The sequence below is a fragment of the Alosa pseudoharengus genome, unplaced genomic scaffold, assembly GCF_046254945.1.
Source record: "Alosa pseudoharengus isolate Yale_2024_CS ecotype anadromous, Long Island Sound unplaced genomic scaffold, YU_APseudo_1.1 YU_APseudo_1.1_scf_10, whole genome shotgun sequence".
NCBI lineage: Eukaryota > Metazoa > Chordata > Actinopteri > Clupeiformes > Clupeidae > Alosa > Alosa pseudoharengus.
The window spans coordinates 12,577,441-12,603,513 of NW_027468565.1; the positions used below are offsets into that span (position 1 = coordinate 12,577,441).

Genomic DNA, 26,073 nt, shown 5'->3' on the forward strand with positions numbered 1-26,073 from the left:
AGGCAGAATGGTAAGCTAGGCCTTTTCACGGATGCATTGAGCGAAGTGTAAGTGCTCTGTTGTCAGATAGGACTTTCTAAACAATTGACTATGACTCCATCTCAATCAACATAGATGTCATGTGTGATTTGTTTCAGTGGCTGCTTCGGGTAGTGATTTTCCATTTCTCTTTCATCTCTCTTCTTTTCAAGTTTTTTTTTGCCAAATTGATTCGGTCTGAAGTGGGCTGGCCAGCGTCGCTGGTCAATGGTCTCATACTGTCCTCAATATGAGGAAAATTTCAGGCCAAAAAAAAGGAAAGAAATGGAGAATATGCTGAAACAGGCAGATTGATGAACACCCATGATAGGCTAACATTATCTTGGAATTTCAATCTCATAATAGTTACCGGTATATCACTATAATATCCTCATACCTCTCCAGACATGACTGGTCTGCCAAGAATCTCTAATAATGACAATTACTGTAAGATATCATCAGAGATGACACTGGCTTCTGTGTCTGGCCAAATATAGAGTAACAGAGATGCTGGAATTTATACATTTAATTTCAAATGATAGGAAAGCATTTCAATAAGGGAAGTCAATGACTCAGTAGCAGGGGAATCTGTCACTGAGTGGTATAAGTCTATACAGTCATTGGTATATGTGTTCCAGATGAAGAGGTTGTACCTTTCATGAATAAATTCATCAGATATTGCAAACTCATTCCATATCTATTGTTGACAATGGTACTGTACATCTCTCTCTCTCTCTCTCTCTCTCTCTCTCTCTCTCTCTCTCTCTCTCTCTCTCTAATAGTTTTAAATAAGATTCAAGTCTGCCCTAATATGCCCTAACACCTGGCTATGGTGCACACTCAGTGTTTGAGGCCATAATGGAAGTTGCAAAGTTAAATGCAATGTTACGGTTCCTGTAATAGCAATAGTAGGCCTAGCACCTAATCAGCAGATTAGATTAAAAAAGTACATCTCATACATACATACATACATACATACATACATACATACATGAAGAGTTCAGATGCAAAAACACAAACCATCTTCACAAATGTGCAAAATACATGTTGTTTTAGTGTCAATTCCAGGTAATTTCTATCAAACTGCCATTTGGTTGTTTTTAAGTTCTTAAGTAAAATAAATCAAATTAACACAACCCATCAGCAGTTTGACTGATATCAAGTTAAAACCATATAAATATATTTCTGTAAATTCATGAAAAATTGACTTCTTTTTGCATCTGAACCCTTTATATACAGTACATTACACTACAAAAACAATAATGATTGGGTTTCCTTGGAAAATCACATGAATGTCGCGTTATTTCACAATACTGGATTTGGTTGTTATACCATCAGTGGGCAATGCGTAGAAATATGTCAGGATCCTGATTAGCCATTTACAAACCTTGAGATGCAGGGCCAAATAGCAATTCAGAATGTCATAAATATCCCTCATGCTATACTAAAAAGTAAAGAAAAGAAAATAATCAAGCAAGTATGAATCGAATAACTCAACTTTCAAGTATTTTGAAATAGTGCAGGCTGACAAAAACATATGAATGATCCATCTCATTAGCATACTGGAATGGGCGGTTCTTTGGATAAATGTGAGAGAATCATCGCTTTCGGCTTGTGGTATAGAAGCCAGCTAAGTGAAAACGGGATTCCCCAAAGCCTTTACATTGAGAAACAAGAGAGCGCAGTCGGAGCTACCCATTCATGAGCGTCAGTCTACCATTCAGTTCCAGCAGAAACAGCAGTCTTACGGACGTTTGCAGAGCTGCACAGGCATATACAACCAGTTGCACTTTCCTGGAAAACCTTTGCAAGTTTCCTTTCAATAGAAAAACTATTAAATACTTAAATCAACATTGACTTTGCTTTAGGACAGACTCGGCTGATGCTTAGCGCGCTTTGGCATGCGTGGAGTTGCAAAGTGCTGGGTATCGCTGTTGAAATAAACGAGCGGAGAGGTGTGGAGCCGCCCAGGACCCCGTCAATCCAGAAGGATGCTGGGGGGAAATGCCTGCAGACAGAGAGGATGAGATCTGTCGAAAGGCGCTGGAACTGCTCTCGGATCTTTGCTCAAAGGGGGAAGTGCAAAACGATAACTGTTTGGATTTCATTTATTATTTCCGAGATCTTGCAAGACCTCGAATTGAGTCAGGTAACAAGAGCGAATTTACACGACATAATATCAGGCTTTTATTGTTTAGAATTGAAATGAGCGAGTTTTCCAACTTTAATAACAAATGTAGTACTTTTGCTAATATTCAAGCATTTTATTGTTTAGCAAACACTTCTTGTTAAAAATCTAACACTAAAAATATATTGTTAGTGATTTGGGTTTCTGAATCAATGTTAATGCACGTTTAAGACAGAACGTGTCGAATTTGTCTTTTTTTTCTGTTAGGGGTAGAAGACAGCCCCACCCTACGATCAGCGAATCCTCAAATAAGACATATCTGTGTGACATAGTGAATATGCATTAAAGCAGTTCCCTAAAGTTACTTCAGCCAACACGGGGGAAATGTAATAATCTCTAAACACAATTTAACCATGAGATCCTTTTCTATTGGATGTTCAATTTAAACATTGTTTCCCTTACATTTGTGAGCTATTCATCTAGACTGGTTAGAATAGTGGCCTTTTTTAATGTACGTGACATACCGGTATATGCTATTGTATGTGTGTATGGATGACTTGATGCATGCTGTGCAGGACTATTATTACTCCTGCTGCTAAATCTTTCAGTCAATCCCTTTGTGTGTACTCATGGAGGGAAACTAAGGTGTAGCATGTTATACATCACTCCCTCTAAATGCTTTTGCTTTCACCATCATTGTCAGATAATCTCAACAAAGATACCAGTAGGTGAATTACATTCCAAGTGAACCAACTGTAAAAATGTCAGAGCCCTTTTTCAGGACCATGGCCAGCGGTGCTCATGCCAAGTGGCATACACTAATGCAAGCTGAAGGCTTCTACTGTATCCATCCAACAACTTTTTTTTTCATACAGCGCCGGCTAGTTGAGTTCATGATGTGAAATGATGGTGTGCTGTGTGCAACATAAACATCTCCTCCTCACAGCCCCGGCACTCATGCCCTTCTCACTTCCAGCTTGATAATGGAACGTTGCGGGAGAGAGTGGTGAGGAGCCATCAGCCCCACCCTCTCTGTGTAGCCCACAAATGGCCAGCCGTCCTTCGCAACCTCTCTGCTATTGACATGCACTGTGCTTTACTGCTGAGGCGGTATTGAACCATGACTGTTGAGCTTCTCTCCCAAGAGATATTAAACTAGGCTTTAATGAAAGGCAACAGCTGAGACTGCCCTTTCTATAGATGATGGGCGTTTCCTTTCAGGCGCGCTCACTTGGTGGGTGGGAAGGTTCCACCACCCACAACACAGAGAATTTGTTGTAGAAATCCATAATGAAACTCATGGGAGAGCCACATTGTCAGAGGTTGATTATATGTTTGCCCCTAACGTACACAGTCATTACATCTAAGATAGATAGCCTAGATATATACAAATAGATAGATAGATAGATAGATAGATAGATATATAAGGATAGATAAGGACTTACAATAGAAAGATGCATTGCTGAGTGAGTTGGATAATTAACTTGGAATCAGTGTTCAAAGTAAGTGAGAATTCAAGATCAAAAAGAGTGATGATATGCAAAGTGATATCACTCATATCCAAATAGTATCCAAAGCGTGGCCGATATCTACTGGCACTAGACAGTATCGGAGTCCACCTGCCTGGGAGTCTCATTTGACAAGTAATAATTGGGTGCTTGAGTACAAGTCAAAGACATTAACATTTTTTGCCCTTTATGCTGCTGCCGCCAAAATGGAATTGACTTTAGGCTTGATGAGTTCATTGTATCAGTTCATCCTGTGTTCTCTCAAGGTAATGTGTTGAAGGACCACTTTTTAAGTCTTGTGAAAAGAATACAAGACAACTGCAAGCAGTATGTCGAATTCTTGTTAATGCCTCCACTGGTTTAGAACGTGTGTCTGGTTTAGAAAGTACTGTACCTACATTTGTTTTTATTTCACTGATGTTTGTGGTTTGGGATGGAGGCCCATCTCTCTTCAGCAGGCCATTAATATACTACTAGAGTAGACTAACTGCCCGCTCTTCTCTGTATGCATTCAGCATGAGAGCTCCCTTGTATTTCACTGGGAGCCACGCTGGGAGAATGAGGTCTCTAAGGCATGGAAGCAGTCCATATGCCAGGCCTCATGAATTGTGTATATTTAGTCTCATCTGCTCCAAATAAAAAGAAACGTGTGACTTCATACTTAAGACCTGAGGCTACTGTTTGTAGGTGATATTTGAGGAAAGGTGGAGAGGGCTTGACAGTTGTGACTTGAACTTTTCAATTATTCTCCACTCTCAAACTGGCTCTCTAAATCTTTGTTCTTTTGTTTTGAAGATCAATATCGAAACGCTCAGAAACAGTTTCTTTAATCACACGGGAACCTTGAGCTAAATACCTTATTGTTTGTTGTTCGGTTCAGACCTAGATTTTCATCAAAAGATGTTCTCTCTGAGATGTTCTGTAGTGCAAGTTTTTAAAAAGTAATGGTCAGCCTTGAAGCTTCCACTTTCAAGAATGTATGTCTTTATGATTCTAGATGGTGTCTCATATCTGAAAGAATTGGTTCATAGCTTAGAGATGTTTTCCTAGTTCAAAAGTATATCTCAAGAGTGGAGATGTCACCTTGTCTCCACAGATAAAAGTTTTAGACGTTTTAGAACATAACAAAAATCTAAAAATCCAAATATGAAAAACAAAAGACAGCAAGAGGAATAAACCAAATCTGTAACTAGAATAACAAAAATGCAAAGGTGTAAATTAAAATCTTAAAAAACAAATATGACAAGCAAACAAACTAAACAAGGCACAAATAGTTCACAGTGGAAAACACTAATAATTAATATTAAAACTACTGTATTAATCCGTGAGCCAGAGGGGTTGGTCGTTACCGAAAAAGTGGCAAAGGCTACCATACCTTTTCTGAAAGCTTGGAATCTAAGCTTTTCAATGATGTATGATGGCCATCTGACAAGAGTAGCTGTTTTGAGTTAACATAATGTAAACTAAGGTTGAGAAAATAATGCGTATAAATCAAGAAGAACACTGACATAGCTGAACATCTATATTGGACATATTGCAATATTCTATTTTGTTATGTTTGGTATCGTTTTAAAGGGGAGACTATGAGCTTTCATTTAAATCCTTTTGTGAACATTTTGGATAAGTACAGCCAACCCTGGAGCTCTTCAAAATGTTCCTGCCATTTCCGCCTAAGTCATCTTTTATCTTTTAATCCTGTGGCACCAGGGAGCATCAGAGAAACTAAATCCAAACACTGAAATACTGGCATGACCCTAAGGATTCAGAAAATGTATCATTTACCCATATTATCTGATTTGGAGGGGGTGATTTTTAGTCATATCAGACATGGCGTTTGAGAAAATAGTGTGTATAAATTAAGCAAAACACTGACATAGCTGAAAATCTAAAAACGGTATAACAACAACAAATAACAAATGAGACATGGATTCCTATGTTTTAAGATGTGGTAAACCCAATTATGACATTCCCATTACTGTAGAAGGTCAAGGTTGTGACCCCTTCAATGGGGAGGAGTCAATAATTCCATAGTCAGCATCATTGACATGTCATGGAAAAGGTTCTTGATCGAGAAAAAAAAAATCGAAAACATTTTCTGCCATCGTTGCATTCTGTTTTTATTCACTTTTTGTATTTATTTATACATTACAAGCTCATTATTTATATATTTTATTTCTGACTGGCTACTATTATATGTTTAAACTGCTTAAACCGCAATGATAACTTTTAAGGTGGCCTCATCCAATACATGTCAAGTTTGAACATTTCTCCAAATTAGCGCATATTTTAGTAAATTAAGCCTCATTTGCATATTTAGCCATTACTTTTAAAGGCACACTATGCAGGTTTTTTAGCTTAATATGCAAGTTTTTTAGCTTAATGTACCTTCATTTAACAGCTTCAGAGTCATTGGAATGGTTATATGACTTTTTTCGGGTTGAATGGTGGCCGTCTCGCTTCCCCCTAGCGCCTGTGAGCGGAAAAACCACCCTTGCAACTGTGGACCGGCGGGCCGACGGCCTCAGTGTCAGGAAGTATAACGAGTGTAACGAATTGCTTTACTGCATTCAAATACACATATACGCCAGGCATCGGCTAGCGATGGAGTTTCTCAGACATTCATCATGACAGAGCCAGCGAAAAAGAAGCAAAAACCGAGAAAACAGTAAGGAAACTGCCAATACTGCATAGTTTACCTTTAAGAAAACCTGCAATACAAGCAATACTTGTCTTAATGTATGTGATAAACTGATTTTTTTTAACCCTATTTACTATTTTCTCGCCTGAGAACACGGCATTCATTTTTTATGTAAATTCCATGAAAGTGGGAACCTGATATAAATTATATGTGGTGGATATGTATTAAGGACCCTTTGAACTATCTAAAAATGCTGAATAACAACTTTTTCTAAAAAATATTTACCTCAGACTTTCAACTCGACATATTAACAAATTAGCCTACACTACTGTTTCTGTCTGATATAAGACTGAAAATCACCCCCTCCAAATCAGATAATATGGGTAAATGATACATTTTCTGAATCCTTAGGGTCATGCCAGTATTTCAGTGTTTGAATTTTGTTTCTCTGATGCTCCCTGGTGCCACAGGATTAAAAGATAAGAGATGACTTAGGCGGAAATGGCAGGAAAATGTGTGTGATTAAAAGTTTGAAGAGCTCCAGGGTTGGCTGTACTTATCCAAAATGTTCTCCCCTTTAAAATGATACCAAACATAACAAAATAAAATATTGCATTATGTCCAATATAGATGTTCAGCTATGTCAGTGTTCTGCTTGATTTATACGCATTATTTTCTCAACCTTAGTTTACATTATGTGTGATAACTCAAAACAGCTACTCTTGTCAGATGGCCCTCATACATCATTGAAAAGCTGAGATTCCAGGCTTTCAGAAAAGGTATGGGAGCCTTTGCCACTTTTTCGGTAACGGTTTCCATATTTTGAGGCCCTGGCTCACGGTCTATATGTGATGTCTAAACTTTAAAATAGTGGAATAGAAACTGCTTAGGGTAGTTCTGTTGAAAAGTTAGTCTACGCTAGACTATTGGTAGAATTAGGTCTGGGAATATACTAGAGTATTGCTCAAAAGTAATATGTCTGCGGCCAAGGTATAATAGACAATAAAACCCTCAGTGCCGAGTGTGGAATTCTCTGGCTTGCATGTTATAATTGTTGAGGTTCTCTGAGAGTCCCAAGCTGCCTAACCCTTATGTTACTGTAATTATACTATATGTGTAATGAACAACACTGAATGTCTCTGTCTACAGAAGGTAGTGCATAAATATGTACAAGATGTTGCTGCACTTGAGACATCCCACAGAACTGTGGTAGAATGTGCAGTTACTGGGAACGGTCCAGCAGGACATACATTATTTATTTATGTTTCTTAGAGATTACTTCAGAGTGTCTAGAGGGTTAGGGTAATGTCAAGATGATTATTTCCTGGTTTAAAAAAGATCCCTGACACAGCGACTGCATGGATTCATAGGTCCTGAATAAGGAAAATTATTTTTATCCAAACAACTAGCAGACAGCAGTGATGAAATTGAAGGTGTCCTAGATACATATTTAAAACACACAAACAAAACCAGCATCTTATTCGGTGACGAACAAGACCCTTGATTTCAAACCTATGGTGCGCATGTTGATTAGACCCAAAAATACATACGGGGCAATCCACAAATCAAATGATTTTGCAGTTGATCAAAAAGAAAGGTCAAGCACTTGAGGCCCAGAGGACCATTTTGGAGTAGGATGTTTTGATGGAAGATGATAATGATTAGGAAAGGACCAAGATATATTTTTTACCAGTCCTTAGACTGCACAACAAGCCCTCTAGTCTGATTGTAGACTGTATCTCAGCAAGACTGTTGTGTATTTAGTTTGCTTTTGGTATACATTTGTCATCATGGCTTTAGGACACACCAAAAAAATTGCATTTGTCTGTAAAGCTTAGAGCCATTATTGCTTTTCATTCTATCCCTTGTATATTAAACACTTTAAAGATTTTCCCTCAAAATGTGGTCTGTTCACACCCCAGAGTTTTGTGTTAATTCTGAGTTCCACCCAGAGGGACCACAAAGGTCTAGTGAGCCCTATAAAAAGTACAACATTGATGAGATCAGAGTAGAGATAACTCTTTTTGTTGTTGTTGTTGTTGTCTATGTCATATTGCTTGAGGCAAAGGCAGTTGTTGATCTTAATGCTGTTCTTGGGCCCTGTATGGCTGCTGTCAGTTAAATTTAGTAGTTAATTTAGCCACACATGTAAAAGATAGCATTCTATTAATTAAGTAAGCAAGACAGCGGTAGGTAAACTAGTCTGATATCTACATTTTTCCACCTTGTCTCCCAAGCAAATGCACAGCAATTGTGTGTGTGTGTGTGTCTGTGTGTGTGTGTGTGTGGGGGGGGGGACATTATTACAAAAGCTAAATCATCTCAATCATATTATACCTGCGTCTGTCATCTCAATCATATTATACATGTGTCTGTTTTGGTGAATCAAGTCACAGCAGACTTGTGTAGTAGAATCAGTCATATTCCTCATAGTGATTTGTCCACTGGTATGGTCCAGTGTTGGTGTATCAGCATGTGAAATGGTACACCATTTGTTTAGCTCTTGACTAAATCTGAGCTCCGATATTCTAAATATGAAGCAGGAAGTGGGCTCTTGGTATTAGGCTGACCAGCCTGTGAGTCATTCATTCATTAATATCTCTGAGGCATGATTCAGAGCCATTGCATTGAGAAGGGTTGTACATCATATGTGGGTTTTTCTGCATATTAGTATTGGCTATCCTGTCCAAGGCAATGACTTACTTTGCTCTTCAAAACAGTGCAGGTGTAGGCTAGTCCACTGTCCAAGGGATACTAACTGATAAATGAAACTACGCCATCCATCCATCCAACTCCTCTCCTTTCCTGCTCTCCCGTTAATATTCTCTTCCCCCACAGCTATCAACCCGAATGACAAGTCTCATTTGTATTCTCATTCTTCTCTCTCTCTCTCTCTCTCTCTCTCTCCCTCTCTCTCTCTCTCTCTCTCTCTCTCTCTCTCTCCATTTCTCTTCCTCCCTTCCTCCCGTCCCTCTCCTGTCCACAGATGTGTCGGTGAGCCTGCTGTCCCTGCTGGTGACCACCTGTGGCCTGGCCCTCTTTGGGGTCTCTGTCTTTGTGTCCTACAAGCTCTGGTGGGTGCCATGGCGCGAGCGCTTCTTCCCCTCGGGCCCCAAGGAGGGCGAGCAGCAGCCGGTGCTGAGCGAGGAGGACGGCGCCGAGCTGGACTACAGCCAAGACTGCTGCACCAAGGAGCCCGCGGGCCCGACGGTGCCGCCGCTGCTGCCCGAGTCGGCCATGAAGATCAGCCACACGTCGCCCGACATCCCCCTGGAGGCCCAGAGCAAGGCCAAGGCCAACTACGCGCGCCACAACCCGCGCGTGCAGCGCCAGATCACAGAGCCCACCTCGTCTGTACGGTCAGTCTCTCAGCTCTCTGACCCTTCATGACCCTCCTTCCAGAGACAGGGCTAGGCAGCTCAGCTCCTCTAATGGCAGCCTACCTGTCTGCTTATACTCCATACCTACAGCAACCCTGCGTCCCCCTGGCTGTCTGAATGTGAATGTGAATGTTATGATCGCGATCAGCACTTAGTAGCTTGCAAGTGGACAGGTAAAACCATAGACAGGTCACCAGCTGTACAACTTCCACATTATGTATGCTGTAGCTGAAGTAGAAAAATGACTTAAGATTGTATCACAATATTGTACAAGCATAAAGAAACATAGACCATTCTTCATACATTCAAATCTAAGCGCTACAACAAATAAAAATGTGTATCACATAAAGAATATGATTAAAAGAAATTAAAGAAATTAAGAGAAAAATCAATGTCTTATTTCAATTAATAAAATATTTAACAAACAGTTGTTATTGCCGCAGATGAAAGTAGACTGAACTTCTTTATTGTTGTGGTTGGCAGGCATAACTCGATCCGCCGGCAGATGAACCTGTCCAACCCCGACTTCAACATGGCCCATTTCCAGAGGCAGGAGTCGCTGGCCACGCTGGGCCGCATCAAGCCCGAGCTGTACAAGCAGCGCTCGGTGGACGCTGATGACGATCGGCACCCCGACGGCTGTGGCTGGCTGCACTTCGTCCTCAAGTACGACTGCGACCTGGAGCAGCTCATCGTGAAGATCCACCGGGCCGAGGACCTGCCCGCCAAGGACTTCTCGGGCACGTCTGACCCCTACGTCAAGATCTACCTGCTGCCCGAGCGGAAGACCAAGCACCAGACCAAGGTGCACCGCAAGACTTTGAACCCCGTGTTCGACGAGGTCTTCCTGTTCCCAGTGGCCTACGGCGAGCTGCCCATGCGCAAGCTGCACTTCAGCGTCTACGACTTCGACCGCTTCTCACGGCACGACATCATCGGTCAAGTTGTGGTGGACAACTTCCTGGACCTGCCCGACTTCCCGCAAGAGACCCGGCTGTGCAGGGACATCCTCTATGTCACCTCTGTGAGTAGCGCCCATCCGTCACGCTCTCTCCACACACACTGCAGAGGTATGCACCGGTCAGCAGTCAATACGCTGCAGGGAATCGCCGGGGTTGAATGTGTCAGGCACTATCATATGCACATGGTCTGGCCACTGATTTTCAAAGGAGATCAATGCAAACACTCTGTCTATTGACGAAGCTGTCAGGCATGATTTTCAGAGAATTTAAGGGAAAAAAGCTATTTACTGGGGTAGACATGCAAGAATAAAGAGATAATTGATATGACAATTGATTGAACAGTAGCTAATAGAATCAAATGTGTTTTTTGTTTTTATGCCAGTGTTTTTTTCTTGGATATTGAAGTCTCAATACAACACATGGAATACATCGACATGGAAATCAAAGTATTAACCTTGTTAGCAGTTGGCCTGCATTCTAGTGCAGTGGTATAGAGGAAGGGCTCTAGTGTCTGTTTGACTCCAGTAGCCATAGGCAATCTGGTTGTGCTCTCCTGATCAAAGGAAATGAGCTTTGTGAATTTCCACCTCAAGCAAACCAAGGACAAGCCCAGTCCCCAGTGGAGATCTCAGTGGAGCATGCCATTACAGAGAGCTGTAGAGAGACACTGTGAGACTTCCAAAGCCTGTGGACTGTGCTAATTTGATGACGGTTCTGGTTTAAGATAGCCATCACTTTGATGAGTGCAACAGTACTCAAGAATGAGATAAAGACATCTAAGTGCTGCTGACATCCCAAATATAACACTCTACAACATGGCAGCGCAAATTGTGACTTATGTGAGTCCTCATCTCCAAGCCTACTTGATAATCAATCTCACCTAGACAACTTAACTCCATCCTCAAGTGGTTAGCACAAAGAAATGAGGCCAGTGCACTCCACTAGGCTCCTTCCGGGTCTGCACCAACATGAACCGAACCAGCCCTGACCTAGACAGAGTCCAGGTAAGCCCCTGGCCAACGTTTCAGTCCTCTAAATATAGAGGGGGGGGGGGCACTCCTGTCATCCGCTAATTAATTAGGCAGTGCTTAGTGACCACAGTCAGAATGGATTATATTCACCTCCCCAACCCCATGGGTTCCCAGCAGAGGCCCACCATGCCAAAAAAAGGAGTGGAGGGGAGCGGGGACTGGTCCATGTTACTATCCATTCATCCATGCACAGCTGGCTGCTAAGCTCATGAGATTCACTGCAAACCTGCACATGAGCTTCGGCCGATTCTGCCCCATTCTAAAAAGCAGAAGGGCTCTCCTCAAATGCCTGCAAAATTCTTTCTGACTCCGATTCGGATTCTTTCTGATGCTTCCGTGCAGTTATTTACTCTCTTACCCGCCCCCCCCCCCCCACCACCACCACCACCAATCCTCCCACTGCTTCACATGGGGTATTATAAAAATATACTTTGAGAGGAGTGAATATTTAATGATCACACGCACCAGGAAGCGTGTGTAGAAGTGACCTAAATCTGAAATAGCAGGACTGAGTTGGCTGTGACATGAATATGTGGGCGAGTTCTGTTGTTGCTCAACAGCGTCGGGATGCGGGAGAGAGAAAGGAAGAATCACCTTCCAACTGTCACTTCTATCCTCACTCCTCCACGCCCCCAGCGATTAAGAGCTCTTCAAAGAGATTTTTTGAACATAGGCATCATCGCCATGGAAATCCTCAGTTGTAAACAAACAGAAAATATGATCAGACTGTCTGGCATAAGGGTTTTCTTTCAGTCAAAGCAGAATTTGTATACTTTTTGAAAAATGGTGGAATCGGTGGAATTTTCCGATACACTGCACATGTTTCTGTTGAACATACCTATCGGAGTTCACCACTCTGAAACTTTGACATGTAACATGCTGCTTGGCTGTGTAGGACAAACTTTATATCCTTTTGAGAGTTATAATTCTGAAGACTCCTGGGATGCCCTTCAGTGAGTTGTCTAATGTTGTTCTTTGGGATCTCACTTGTGACCCAGAGGTTGGTTTCAAAGAGATGGAGTGACATCAGGCACTTTCAGGCCCCCCCAACTGGGCCACACCTCAGGGGACAAGTGAGATAGGGACACAGGACGACCAGCCATACAGTCCATGCATAAATTATTGCTTGAAGCCTGGCTATATATCCAACCTCCCATATGTGACTTTGAAATCGTAAACTCACATTAAATTTATAGTGCAGCATCACCATTAATAAGGTATGTGCAATGAGGGTCTCTCGAGCAGCAGCCTGCTGTACCTCTCCATGTGTGTACTGAAGAAGTACGGTATGAATCCAGTCATTTTTACCTTTTTCATTTCACTCTTGCATTATTTCATTGGTTTTATCACTTCAGCTGAGCAATTCCTATGAGGTAACTTGAAGCATAATAGAAAGGTCACTTCATTTATCTTGAGGTGTGCTGGAACATAAAAAAATTAAGAGTCCTAGATTGCTGCCATATTCCAAGTTCCCAGCCTTCTAATTATCCAACCCCTAATTGCGTTTGTGATTGCTCATCCAAAACCTTTGAAATGTGTGGTTGATTGGTTGAATGTGCTTAGAGAAAATTGGAGTGATGCTACTTTCTAAGAGCATTGGAATTAAAACCATATACAATCACACCCTGAAACAACAGACAGCACAAGAGGCTAGTTGCTCTCACTGTTCTCACAACTGAATTGATTGCCCCACAGCCTCATAGAGGTGCTATCTATCTCTATAAGGCCTTAATTGAAAGCTTGGAGATATAAAAGATCAATTTTGTTTGTCTTATGATGAAGATTAAGAGTTTTATGAATGGAACTTATTTGTATCTGGAGCTGACCTTTTGTTAATTACCACCCACATTTCTTAATTTATCTGCTACTCAATAAATGCCACTACGAGCCTCTGGTCTTCCACCAGACTCTTACTTAGTTTAGAGTCAGGAGAGATCCTGAGCGTAAATGCCCTGCGCCTTTCTTCCTTATTCAGCGGTAGGTGAATTTATCGACTTATATAAACTTGCTGTTTAACGAGGGGCTTATTAAATGGATTCAAAATGGCGTGATGAAATAGAACATGCTCATCACTTGACCCCGTGCCCTCCGCTATGTCTGATTAAAACACCTCACTACAAATCTCATTAGCCAGATAATCTCCAGCTTCAAGGTCAGATCAGTTATTACAATGTGCTCACTACCTCACAGGGAAGCTGGACCTTGTCCTTCAGGGCAGTTCCTTGCCAATTGGCTGCTGCTCCCTGTCTTGTGAACGGATTTTGTGTTAGCACATGTTTTTTTTTTTTTAAACACCTCTACTGCTTTTTTCCCCTGCCGTCTCATCGGGGTGCTGAATTTAAAGGCTGGCTATAAATAAATCACAACTGAATTAATGCAATGCAAATGGCAATCCATTTCTCTCAGCTGGAGGAACAGATTGAGGCCGTCTTAATCTTTAAGCCTTTAAAGGTCAATGGGGGATGATTTACAGGGTGGCAATGGTCTGTCAGGAGTCACCTCCACCAACCATCATGGATTACATCTAGAGATTCCGATAATGTTAACAACTCATTTGGAGATGGTAACAAAGATTCACATAGTGTGAACAACTCAATTGGAGATGGTAACACACACACACACACACACACACACACACACACACACACACACACACACACACACACACACACACACACACACACACACACACACACACGCACACATTGATTTGTCTTCTTCTTCTACCACTACTACTACTATTAACACAATACAAAATATTAGGACACATTCAAACACATGGTTGTGTAAAAATGTCTAGCCATTTAGAAATAGTCTTTCCAGTGGTTTCTTATTTAAAGATGCCATTCACTGGCTCAGAAAGGCTTGCATATGTGTCAAGAGCGAACATTTGGCAGGCAGACAAAATTGTTACCAATGACAAAAGGTAATGGACCACTGTAACCACTTTTCATCACAAATTATTCTAAAAAAACAAATATGTTCAAACCAGTGTGCTTGACAGGGCTAATCACTACAGAGTGAGTACAGGTGTACAGGCGGAGTTTTTTAGGCATGCAGTCTAGCCACATTTACTTTAAGTTTCAGTGTTTGCCTTTCATACAAGGGGGATAACATAACCTGTATATCACTGCAAGCTACATAGCAAAGGGATAGATGGTGCATACACAAACAATCAATGCCTTCTCTGACTTTTGAGGTGTCATATTTGACTTTTGAGTAATAGAAGGGCTTTGAAGGGCTTGAGACTTTTGAGTAGCCTCGTTGACACCAGTCTCTCTCAGTTCAGATTGAGAGTGGGTCTGGCAAAGGTTCGTTGACTTACGACTTCCACCAGGGGCGTAACTAGCAGTGAAATTAAACTTAAATTGGTGCATTAAACTATTTCCAAATCCTTTCAGAAGTGCAGTAATCTTGTAAACGAAGATTTTAAACACAGTTGTTTACTCAATTCCAAAGAAATACACGTCCATGCCAGATTAGCGATTATATCTGTGTGCCCGTGTTTTAGGGACATTGAAAATGGACTTCATTGGCCGCTTGGCCAGATGGACCTGCAGAGCAAATCCCAAATCTGCAAAAGGTTCATATGGGTATTCCAAGGCTATAATTGTGGATTTTTTGCCCTAAAATGTAAGGTATAATAAAGGCCAATATTTGGGCCATTCTGGATTTGTATGGTCTGTAAAACCATCAAAGTCATGCAGTCTACTGTACTGTGAATGTATCAGTGGTGACCCACAAAGAATAATGTCTGTTATAAATCATGCAGTTACTCAAAACATATTCAATTAGCCTTTCCCTGCCAGGGCTGCTTTTACCGTAACAACCTTTGTAATTGACCAAACCAGCGTCCGGTGGAGCTCTTTTATTATCCATTATTCTTATATTGTTTTACAGATTTGCTATAGTAATAAAACATTTATACCATTGTATGAAACCGTCTTACTCTCTTTGGCATGATATGGGGGTCACAGTAAGATGAGCTATTTTCCAGCTTTAATGATGCATGCACAGGTCATAATTACGTAACATTAATACGCTGCTTGATTGCATTAGCGTCATGCAGGGACTTTGCTCTCCCTCTTCTCCTCAAAGCCTCTTCTGCTCTCCCATCCCTCTGTGCTCTCTTCCCCTCATCCCACCCTGACTCACCCTCTACCCCCACTCTCCAACTCTCTCCCTCTCTCTCTTTCCCACTCTCTCTCTCTCCCTCTACCCCACTCCCTTTCTCTCTCTCTCCCACTCCCCCCCTCTCTCTCTCTCTCACTGTCTCGCTCTCACTCTCACTGGCTCTCAGTGTCTGCATGGTGGCAGGCAGGCACTGCACTGTGGGCCTATTAAGAGGTCCTTCAAGGACTGTAGGAGTCTTTGGGGAAGAGAGGTGTGAGTTGGATAATCACATAAGATAGACTGCTGTGCTTTTTCTCTAATTTTTTCTCTCTTTCTCTCTCTCTATCTATCTATCTATATATCTATCTATCTATTGCCCGTCTCTCTCACTGAATCTCTTTTCTTTCTTTCTTTCTTTCTTTCTTTCTTTCTTTCTTTCTTTCTTCTTTCTTTCTTTCTTTCTTCCTTTCTCCACTCTTTGTATCTGCTCTCAGTGTCTTCTGTCTCTCTCTCACTCACTCTCAGTCCTTCAGTGGCCCTCAGCGCTGGGCTGTAATTTCATTGACAGAGCACAAGTGACCATAATTTCACCACTGACTTGATTTAAGTGCTTATGAGAGGGGAGGCGACTGTTATCCTATAGTCTGCAGATGGAAGTGGGTAATTGGATTACTCCTGTTGGAGAGGAATCTGTTCTCATGAGTCCGCCTCTAATACCTCCTCTGAATAAATGAGAAAACAGAGTGTTTGGGTTATTTGCACTGGGGTGCCCCGCCCCGCCCACCACCCCCTCCACAATCTCGATGGGAAATCAAGCCAGTGAAATGTGAAGTAATGATTTGCAGCCCTACACAGTCCAGTGCACAGACATCTGTAATAGCACGGGTACTGGGAGTTCTAAGTATCTCTGCTGCATTTGAATGGATTTATACTGGTTGTTTAAATAAACATGGATTGGGAACACACCGTTACTCTTTTTGCTTTCAAATCCAGTGGAGATCAGCCGTTTGCCATTATGATTGAGGGAACTGAGGCGACTGCCATGGGGGCATAGACTGAGGGGACTGCCATGGGGGCATAGACTGAGGGGACTGCCATGGGGGCATGGACTGTGGGGATTGTCATGGGGGCATGGACTGTGGGGATTGTCATGGGGGCATGGACTGTGGGGATTGTCATGGGGGCATGGACTGTGGGGATTGTCATGGAGGCATACAGGTGTGCCTTGGGGGCATACAGGTGTGCTCCAGTTCTGAGGTTTAATTCTGCAGCTGCAGACCAGACCTCATCTGTCTTTTGCTAATTGCTTTTTGTAACACATGGACAATATTGAGGTTCAGTTACCTCATCTCAGCATAGATGCACTGAAAATGAGAGGGTTCATACTTCATACACCCAGCACTTCATCCTGAATAAAAGGGAGCCATTTTGAAATACACAGCTGCCAAGACATTACTTATGTTAGTGTCTATCAATGTTACAATTAGTCATTTAGCATAGTCAGGACCATCCACAAGTACAGTACCTGTAGAATTTACTATAGTGTTAGCGCTTTGCTCTAAGAATTCAGCTGTAGGGTTGTTAAATACCGGTATGTTAAATTTATTTCACTGAATTGAATGTAATATTTTTGTCCTAATCAAATAGCATAGCATATGCTTAATGTCATCATAGCATATTTCCCTTTTTTTCATTGGCTGAGCAACATGTAGTAAAAGTAGGACTGCAGTGGGCCAGGAATTGCACTTGATATTGCCACTGTCAGCTTTTTGCACTGATCACGTTAAATTAATATAATATTGTGTCGCCCATGTTGGTGTTGATTGTTCTATCAGCATTGTTCTGGCAAGTCTCCTGGGCTCACACTTAAAGCTTTAAGAAACGATTTTGGACTTGAATGAGTAGATATTGATTTAAGTACTTTTTGACCTTCAGCACCTTTTTGTATAGCAATACCTTTGCAGTTTTGGCATGTGATGCATCTGAAAATGCATCCTAATTGATAAATAGTGCTAATTTCATACTTTTCAGGGCTGGCACTGATCACTGGCACTATTTATGTTAAGTCAGTTAGGATCAAGGTTTTAGAAGAGCAACAGAAAAGGCCACTTATGAAGCACAAGCTCATTGGAAGATTTTTTACTGAACAGTCTAAAACAAGAAGAGAAAAAGTCAGGTTTAGTCACAGTTTCATGAAAAAGTACACTTAAGCCACTTAAGGCCAGGTATATTATTTTTTACCATGTGTCAGCAAAAAGCTGAGCTTGTGCATTTCTCATGGCAGTGTGACTGACCCCTTATTTGTTTTGACTTGAGGGAGAGAAAAAGTCAATCTAGCTCCCCCACTGCTGGCTGTGAGCATCACCAGCCACAGCCGCTTAATGAATGCAGCCAGGGAGGGAGAGAGGGAGAACGGGCGTGAGACTCTGGGAGGTGACCGCACCCGATAATGAGGCGCTCTCTGCAGAGAGCCCAGGTGACCTTTATCTGCTGATGTGTAATGAATAGTGTCTCCCACAGAGAGGCAGCGAGGGGGGGACACTGAGAGGGAGTTGGTGAGAGGTAGAGGAGTGTGAGAGAGAGGGAGAGAAAGACAGAGAGAGTGTGTGTGTGTGTGTGTGTGAGAGAGAGAGAGAGGGAGGGAGAAAATGACAGAGAGAGAGAGTGTGTGTACGAGAGAGAGAGGGAGGGAGAGAGAGAGAAGGGGCTAGGCTCTACACTTCGACTAGCTTTTCAAACAGGTCCTGGGAGGATAGCAGAGTCACTGGACATAGCAAGGGGATTTATGTCTAGGGTCTTCGCATGTACCAGGCACGGACAGCATTGTGCAGTTAAGTGCATTTAGCCTTCCCACTCGGCAGACAAGTGGGATTCATGCTCATTAGGGCCTGATTGATAGCTGGTGGGATGCTTGTAATGGCTGGCCTGGCCACACGCTCAACACTGCAGCAGGTTTGGATCCTGCCAGAGAGTTGAAATTGTGGCTGAGTGAATAAGGTCCATCCATTACGATACGATCAGTAATTGACACTGGTTCCTCTCTCTCTTTTTCTCTCTCTCTCTTTCCCTCTCTCTCTCTCTGGTGTATCACTCTCCACTAGTCGTTCTGGTTTATGATTTATGTATGGACAGCATCCGTCCAGTCATGTCCATTATGCCGTCCCATAACACAGTCAGTCATCGGTCCATTATTGCACAGAGCATGACGGACATCATGCCGAGTAAACAATCAATGTGGAACAATCAATAGCAATGATGTGCATCAGTGCCGACCTAAGTTCTCGAAGCGTAACTGTGTGTGTCTCCAGATACTGTGGCCACTTAATCTGGCCTATCGGACATTTTAGACAGTTGGACCAGTTCGCCCCAGCGTGGCCTGATGTGATGCTCATACATGGACTGTCCGCTGGGGACAGCCTTTTTTTTTCTTTGAAGAGTGTGTTTGTGATTCAGAGGGACTCTTAATGGAAAACCTGACACCCTCGTAATTAAGCTCTATTCTCAGACAGGTGATAATTGGAGTGAGGGTTCTGCATGAGCAAATGCGAGCCTGTGTGAGGCGAAGGAATCCATCACGGTACGCTGAGATGTCTTCTCATATTTACTGGCTCTTTGTGATCCACTGAACACCATACCAGTAATGCCAGAGTCAGATCTATTGTCCAAATATTAATATTTTAAATAAAGTTTTTAAATGATTTAATATCCAGAAGCTGAAATACTATTAAAATGATTAAAACCAGTAGAGCTTAAACTATGCTGCCTCTAATAAACATTTCCCAAACTTCTGTGCAAAGATGGAATATCTTACAACCACACAGGCCAGTGAAGCTAGACCAGGCTTGCGTTCCTGGAGTTTAGCTGGTAGAGTTCTGTAGTAGTAGTGGGCTTAATGTGTACTCTCCCCACTGAGCAATTGTGGCCACACTTATACCTTTTCTTAATATAGTTATAGATATAGATATATAGATCGATATATATATAGATATAGTTTTTTCTATAGTTTGTCTTATATTACCTTGCCTACTCGCTGCTGTCCATATTTATTTTATGCTGGTCTCTAGACTTTATTATTGCACTGTTGCACTGTTGGACTTACTCATTTGTACCTTCACCATAACACTCACTCACACAGAGCACCTTACCTTACCTTACTTCATATGTCATTGCAAGCGCCTCTTGATTAATCGCCCACTATGTGGATACTGTTTTTAGAATTGATTTAGATTAAGTGTTTTTTAGTATAATTTGTATTTTAGTATATTTAGTATATTCCTTATCTTCTACTGTCCTTATTGCTTAGTTGTGTTTTTTATATTATATACTTTTAATTACTTTTTTCTGCTGTTGTGTGATGTCTGTATGCTACTGAGACCTTGAATTTCCCCTGGGGATTAATAAAGTATCCATCTATCTATCTATCTATCTCATACTGACTACACGTCTGCCTTACCTGTAACATGTAGAATGAATGAAACATTAAGCAAATTCACAGAGGCCTAGAAAAACAGCAAGACAAACAGGCCTACACTCCACCACCTCATATACAGTAGCAGTATGCTGAATAAAGAGATATCATGGACATGTGTTGTTCTGTGCTGGGAGCAGGTCCAGTGTACCCGTCAAGAGTTTAATGAGTTAATGGTGCAAATCCTTCTGAACTCTTCAGCAGTCAAATAAGCAGTCAAATATGTTTGTATATTATTCATTTCTGAAAGTTACGTAAATTAAGTGTTACATAAAGTAAAAATTAATAAACATTAGTCATGATCCTATCCCACTTGCAGCCTACTTAATGAAAATTAGATGGATTAAGGGATGTTTTAGCATCTACAGTATAAGTACACAATGTTGATTACTGATTGATATGTTGTTCTGCAGTTAATGACATACTGGCCAACTTAAATGCAACTAACAAGGCCTATGTAGAATAATCTGCTACTGTTATTTATTTATTTAGTTGTGTTTATTTTTGTGGCTTTTGCCTTTACTTATGATAAGACAGGAAATGAGTGGGAGAGACAGATTGGAGGTGGATTGGGAAAGGACCGTGGGATGGAGTTGAACCCTGGTCCCTGTGGACACATTGGCCCCGAATATGGCATGGATGCTGCCGCCCGCACCACAGCACCCCTACCCCTACAGCCCCCCACCCCCTGCTATTATTTTTAACTATGGGATTTGTGTTTGGGTTTGTGTTACTTTAGGATAACGTGGACCTGGGCGACCTCATGTTCTCCCTGTGCTACTTGCCCACGGCGGGCCGACTCACCATCACAATGATAAAAGCCAGAAATCTCAAAGCCATGGACATCACAGGAGCCTCGGGTAGGATGGCATGGGCCTACAGTCCTTCATGTGACTCACTGATAAGGCTTAAGAGCATAAGCGCTTAAGTGCAGAAGATTCATGGATACATTTGCAATTAGTGTATCAAGAAGTGCATAGCTACTGTAAGAGTGTACAATCTTCAAGATTATGGATGCATTTATAATCAAGGGGCCTGGCCTTCTTACTGGTCATAAATGAATAATTACAATGACTTATTGAGATTTAGTGAATGTGTACAATGTATTTTTCTAGCTGCATTACTTTTTAATGTTGGGCACGTTCTCTGTTCCTTGTGTCTGTCTCTCTGTGCTGTCTGTGACAGATCCCTATGTGAAGGTTTCTTTGATGTGCAGTGGCCGCAGACTGAAGAAGAGAAAAACATCGACCAAGCGCAACACTCTTAACCCCATCTACAATGAAGCCATAGTTTTTGACGTACCCCCAGAGAACATTGACCAAATAAGTCTTTTGATAGCTGTGATGGATTATGATCGGTGAGACGATTTCAATTTTCACACACAGGTTTCCTGTATGGCATTGCAATCTGACCAGAGCTTGCTGTGAATACACTCTAAAAGGTTTAATGTAAATACCCTGGAAATTTCTTCCGGGAGCACAATTTGAATTTGCTCAGCGAGTCACTCTGGCAATGAATAATGAGGCTCATTACTTATGTCCCTTGTATTGTGGTGCACCAATCACATCGGTGTATCTGATATAGGCGGGCCAGAGGTGAGATAAACAGATGACAGATGTCGTAGTGTTATCCAATTCCCTCAAAGTCTGGAATCAGTCAGTAAACATTGGTCGTATAGTGTTATTCAATTGCGTGCAGTGACATTTTGAAATGCATGCTTGGTGCCGCCCCTCAAGTTGGGCCATTACATTATTCATGGCCAGACCCTTAATCTTTCGGATTTGGGTCTGGAATCTCCAGACTATAATGTAAAAGGGTTGGGTAATATTTATTGTGACATAATATAATGTTGTAGGCTTTTCATGACATGCTCTCACAGTAAATGATAGCTATAGTTTCAGCTGCCTTGATATTGTTTTTTTTGTTTATTTGCATACTGTACTGGCAGAGCTGACTTGGAAAACGAGCAGTAGCGAGTGCACACAGAAGCTTGGCTCTTTAGTTGCTCGTTGTTGCTCAGTGTAAATATTTAATGAGATGATGAGTTTGCCCAACATTATTAACGTTGCTGTGGCTAACAAGGCCTCACAGCCATCCACAGAGAGGAGAGTTGGGGAGCGGGTGCAGTTCCTGCCTTTGGAGAAATGATACGATAACAACCAAGCCCAGCAGGAGCGGCACACGTTTTTTTATTATTTATTTTAGTATTATTATTTTTCTAAAGTACATTTGTATGTTTTCAACTTCTTCCCACAGGGTAGGACACAATGAGGTGATCGGTGTGTGTAGGGTGGGAAACGAGGCGGAGAGTTTGGGGAGAGACCACTGGAATGAGATGCTGACTTATCCTCGCAAGCCCATAGCCCACTGGCATTCACTCATGGAGGTAAGGAGGACCCCAACACCTTTTTTAAGTGTCATTATGGCTCTGTTGTCACAACACATGAGTCTTACTTGAGGTAGTAGAATCTTGGATTGGATACCATTATGTCAATTGATTTAAGTTACTCATCCTATCTAAAACAATGCAAAATGTTGTTTTCCCTAGGCAAGTAATGGGGCTATAAACTATGGTCTGAAGTCTATGTGGAACCTCAGGAAGACCTTAAGTAGACTTAATTCTGAAACTAGAGCAAACAATTTATGCTAGGTTATTTAGGTTAAGTTAGTACACTGTTCTTTTTTTCAAAAAATCAGTATTGTGAAATGCTGAATAACATGAATATCAAAACTATATTTGATGCTGAAAAGTAAGTTCAGTGCTCTTTTTCAGTCAAAAGTCCCTTTATATCTGAGCAGACTTGATCTGACTGTGAATAATAATAATACTTTATTTGTGTTGTCATCAAAGGCTAGAAGACATCTGCTTTTCTCAAAGGCCCAGTTGGCCATTAGGCCAGCATCTGAGAAGGCATGTTGTTTTTTCTCTATTTTATTCAATCGTCGGGCTTTTCACACTTTACTGGTTTGGGCCATTATTGTGAGATGCCGCTGTCCTGCAGTCAGACCACAGACAGACCTCATCAATAATGCATCCTTCAAACCACTCAGGCCAAAGTTACAGTCTCTCCACCAACACACACACACACACACACACACACACACTTCACTATGCAACTGATATCACTTTGCAACAGCTGATGCCTGGTTCTAGAGACGCTCACTGAGAAACAGTGAGGGCCAGAGCTCTTCCAGTCGTAACCATTTTGAAAATTTCATTTAGGCAACCCACCCCCCCCCCCCCACACACACACACAACCACCTCCACCCCCACAAACCTTGACGTGAAACAGAAATTAGACTGAGCCCAGACAAATAAAGGAAATTCAATTAGAGCATCTGAGTCCTTTCTTCTTCTGCTGGTATACTGTGCTGTGAGGCAGGGAGGATATTATCATAGGGATGGCATCGTAACAACCGATTTTGAGGACAGTGGCATAGCGTCAAGCCACGAGGGAGCAGAGCGAACACGACAGGCCATTTCTGAAATGGAATTAAATCTCTCCTCCCCGCCCCTGCACAGTACCGCCTCATGGCTCACTGTTTTGCCTGAAATTAGATTCCTCCTAAGTTCGGCCACCGAGAGAGTTGCAGCTGTCGTGCGATGCTCCATAACCCCACCCCCTCCACCCCCCACCCCCCTCACCCCATCCCCAACTCACTGCCTCCCCTCGAGCAGCTAACTGTTGTGCTCCCCTGTTGCCTTCTCCTCGACTGACCCCGTCACTTGTCTTGTCTCCCATCCCCTTCAGTGGTCAGGGCAGGGCACGACGGGCGGGAGCCAGGGGTCCTGCAACTCCCTCAAGACCCCACCGTCGCCGTGACGAGTGCAGCGCCAAACTTCAGCCAACACGCAAGCACCAGAAGGTCCAATCATAGACATTAAAACAAAAGGTGGAGTGACAAGGCGATTTTTGAAGTTACCTACCCACAAACGTGACATTCCTGTGATGCCTGCACCAGTGTGCTCTCTAAGAAAATAGGAGAAGGTCTTTATTGAGCTGCATGTTCAGTGGCTATATATGGCTAGTGTTTTGTTTTATAATTGTTACAAATTACAAGGGTTTTAGTTAAGAGGCTAATATTTTTCAATAGTCATCTTTCATGTCTGCACCTAACTCATGTGTTTTTTTAGTACAATGCATGGATTCTGTTTTGTACAGTATTATTGTTTTTTGGATTTCTTTCATGACAACTGTCAGATCTTGTAATATTGTGGAAACACTGGAACTGTAACATGACAATGGATCCCTACACCTAGTATGTAAATTGTACTGACCAGATGTTACTATCAAATATTTATATATAAAACTTTATGTCATCGGTAATCACACCCTTTGGTTCATCGCACCTGATTGTAATGGGAGAGACCTTTTGCATCAAATCATACAAGTGCAAACTTGTAAAGAGTCAGTTACAGTCTCATAAATGTATCACAACTGTGTCTGTGAAGCCCTCATGGTATTTCGTCAATGATTTCGACTTGAGACATTTACAGACAGATCTGAGCACTCCTGGTCAGGCTGAGCTTTACTTCACCAAAAACACAAGATTCCAGCCTCCTTAAATGCCACTTAAATGCTTAAAATGTCAAATGACTGATGTCAGACCTGCAGAGAGGGAAAATGTTGATGGAAAAACCAAGAGGACGAGAGAAAAACACATTGAAATCTGTTTGGCATCAAACATATTCAGTGCAAAAGCCATCTGAGGACAAAACAGTGCGTCATGATCAGATTGAGTGGCCCTGACTCCCTGAAACCCCTCATCAATCAGTTGGAGCAAGGCGCCCAACCTTTATGAAGGGGTAGATCCCCCGCCACCAACAGTCTAGAGAGCACAATCCTTGACAGCAGGGGGAAACAGCTGAGTACTCACCAACACATAAACCTCCATAATATCTATCTATGGAAGGCTGTCAATATTCTACTGACAGATTACATTTGGAGCAGACTCACAGCATTACTAGCTATTCTACACAGCTACTGCTGTAAATTAGATAGAAATCGGTGCTTTGGGAGCTGACCTGTAGATGGCTGTATATGTATGCATCAAGATACAGTATGAAGCGTGAAACACATGGTGGGATATTTAGCGGAACTAGCGAAATGTGCATGTGTTTTGTGTTTATTCTGCTGGAAAGCAACAAACATTTATACATGTGCTTGTGGCTTGTTCTCAATGTGTGGACTAACTATGCAGGAAGGAGTAGTTTAATACTTGACGCCGCAGTGAATGGCAGGCCCCATTAATTTTGAGCACAGATACATTTGATATGGGCACACATTCCAGGCACATGCTGAAGTAGGACGCAGCTAGCGTGACCATATTCTCAGGGGGCTAACTGGATAACAGCACTGCAGTGTACATGCACAGGATCCCCATTCACAGTTCACATAACTGCAAATGAATCCACCCAGGCCACTACAGTGGGGGAATCAGTAGGCTACCTGTTTTAAAAGGGTCAATCTGTGGCCGTGGCAAATGCAGCCTTGAAACCTGATGATAAAGGAGGAAAATGAGGTCATAGGCTTTTGTCTGGCTGTTGAAAGCAGAATGAGTGTGTGTGTGTGTTTGTGTGTGTGTGTATGAAAGGGGGTGCATTTGTCTCTGTGTGCATGTCTGTGTGTCTGTGTGTGTGTGTGCGTGTGTGAAGGGGGTGTGTTTGTCTCTGTGTGTGCATGTCTGTGTGTGTGTGTGTGTGTGTGTGTGTGTGTATGCACGCGCACGTGCCAGCACATACATGCACACGTGTTTGTCACTGGAGGGTGGGTTAGAAGGAGCGGGTCAACATTACTGGCGGTAATCATCCACTCTCTAAGCAGCC

General features: G+C 42.1%; 1 protein-coding gene across 1 annotated transcript; it reads left to right on the forward strand.

Moving 5' to 3' along the window:
* Positions 1-2,022: 2,022 nt before the first annotated feature.
* Positions 2,023-24,102, forward strand: syt9b (synaptotagmin IXb). Its single transcript, XM_076300339.1, has 7 exons — positions 2,023-2,167; positions 9,279-9,651; positions 10,156-10,696; positions 20,986-21,106; positions 21,432-21,603; positions 22,503-22,632; positions 23,999-24,102. The coding sequence occupies exons 1-7, from the start codon at positions 2,023-2,025 to the stop codon at positions 24,068-24,070; spliced, it is 1,554 nt and encodes a 517-aa protein (XP_076156454.1). The 3' UTR covers positions 24,071-24,102.
* The last annotated feature ends 1,971 nt before the right edge of the window (positions 24,103-26,073 follow it).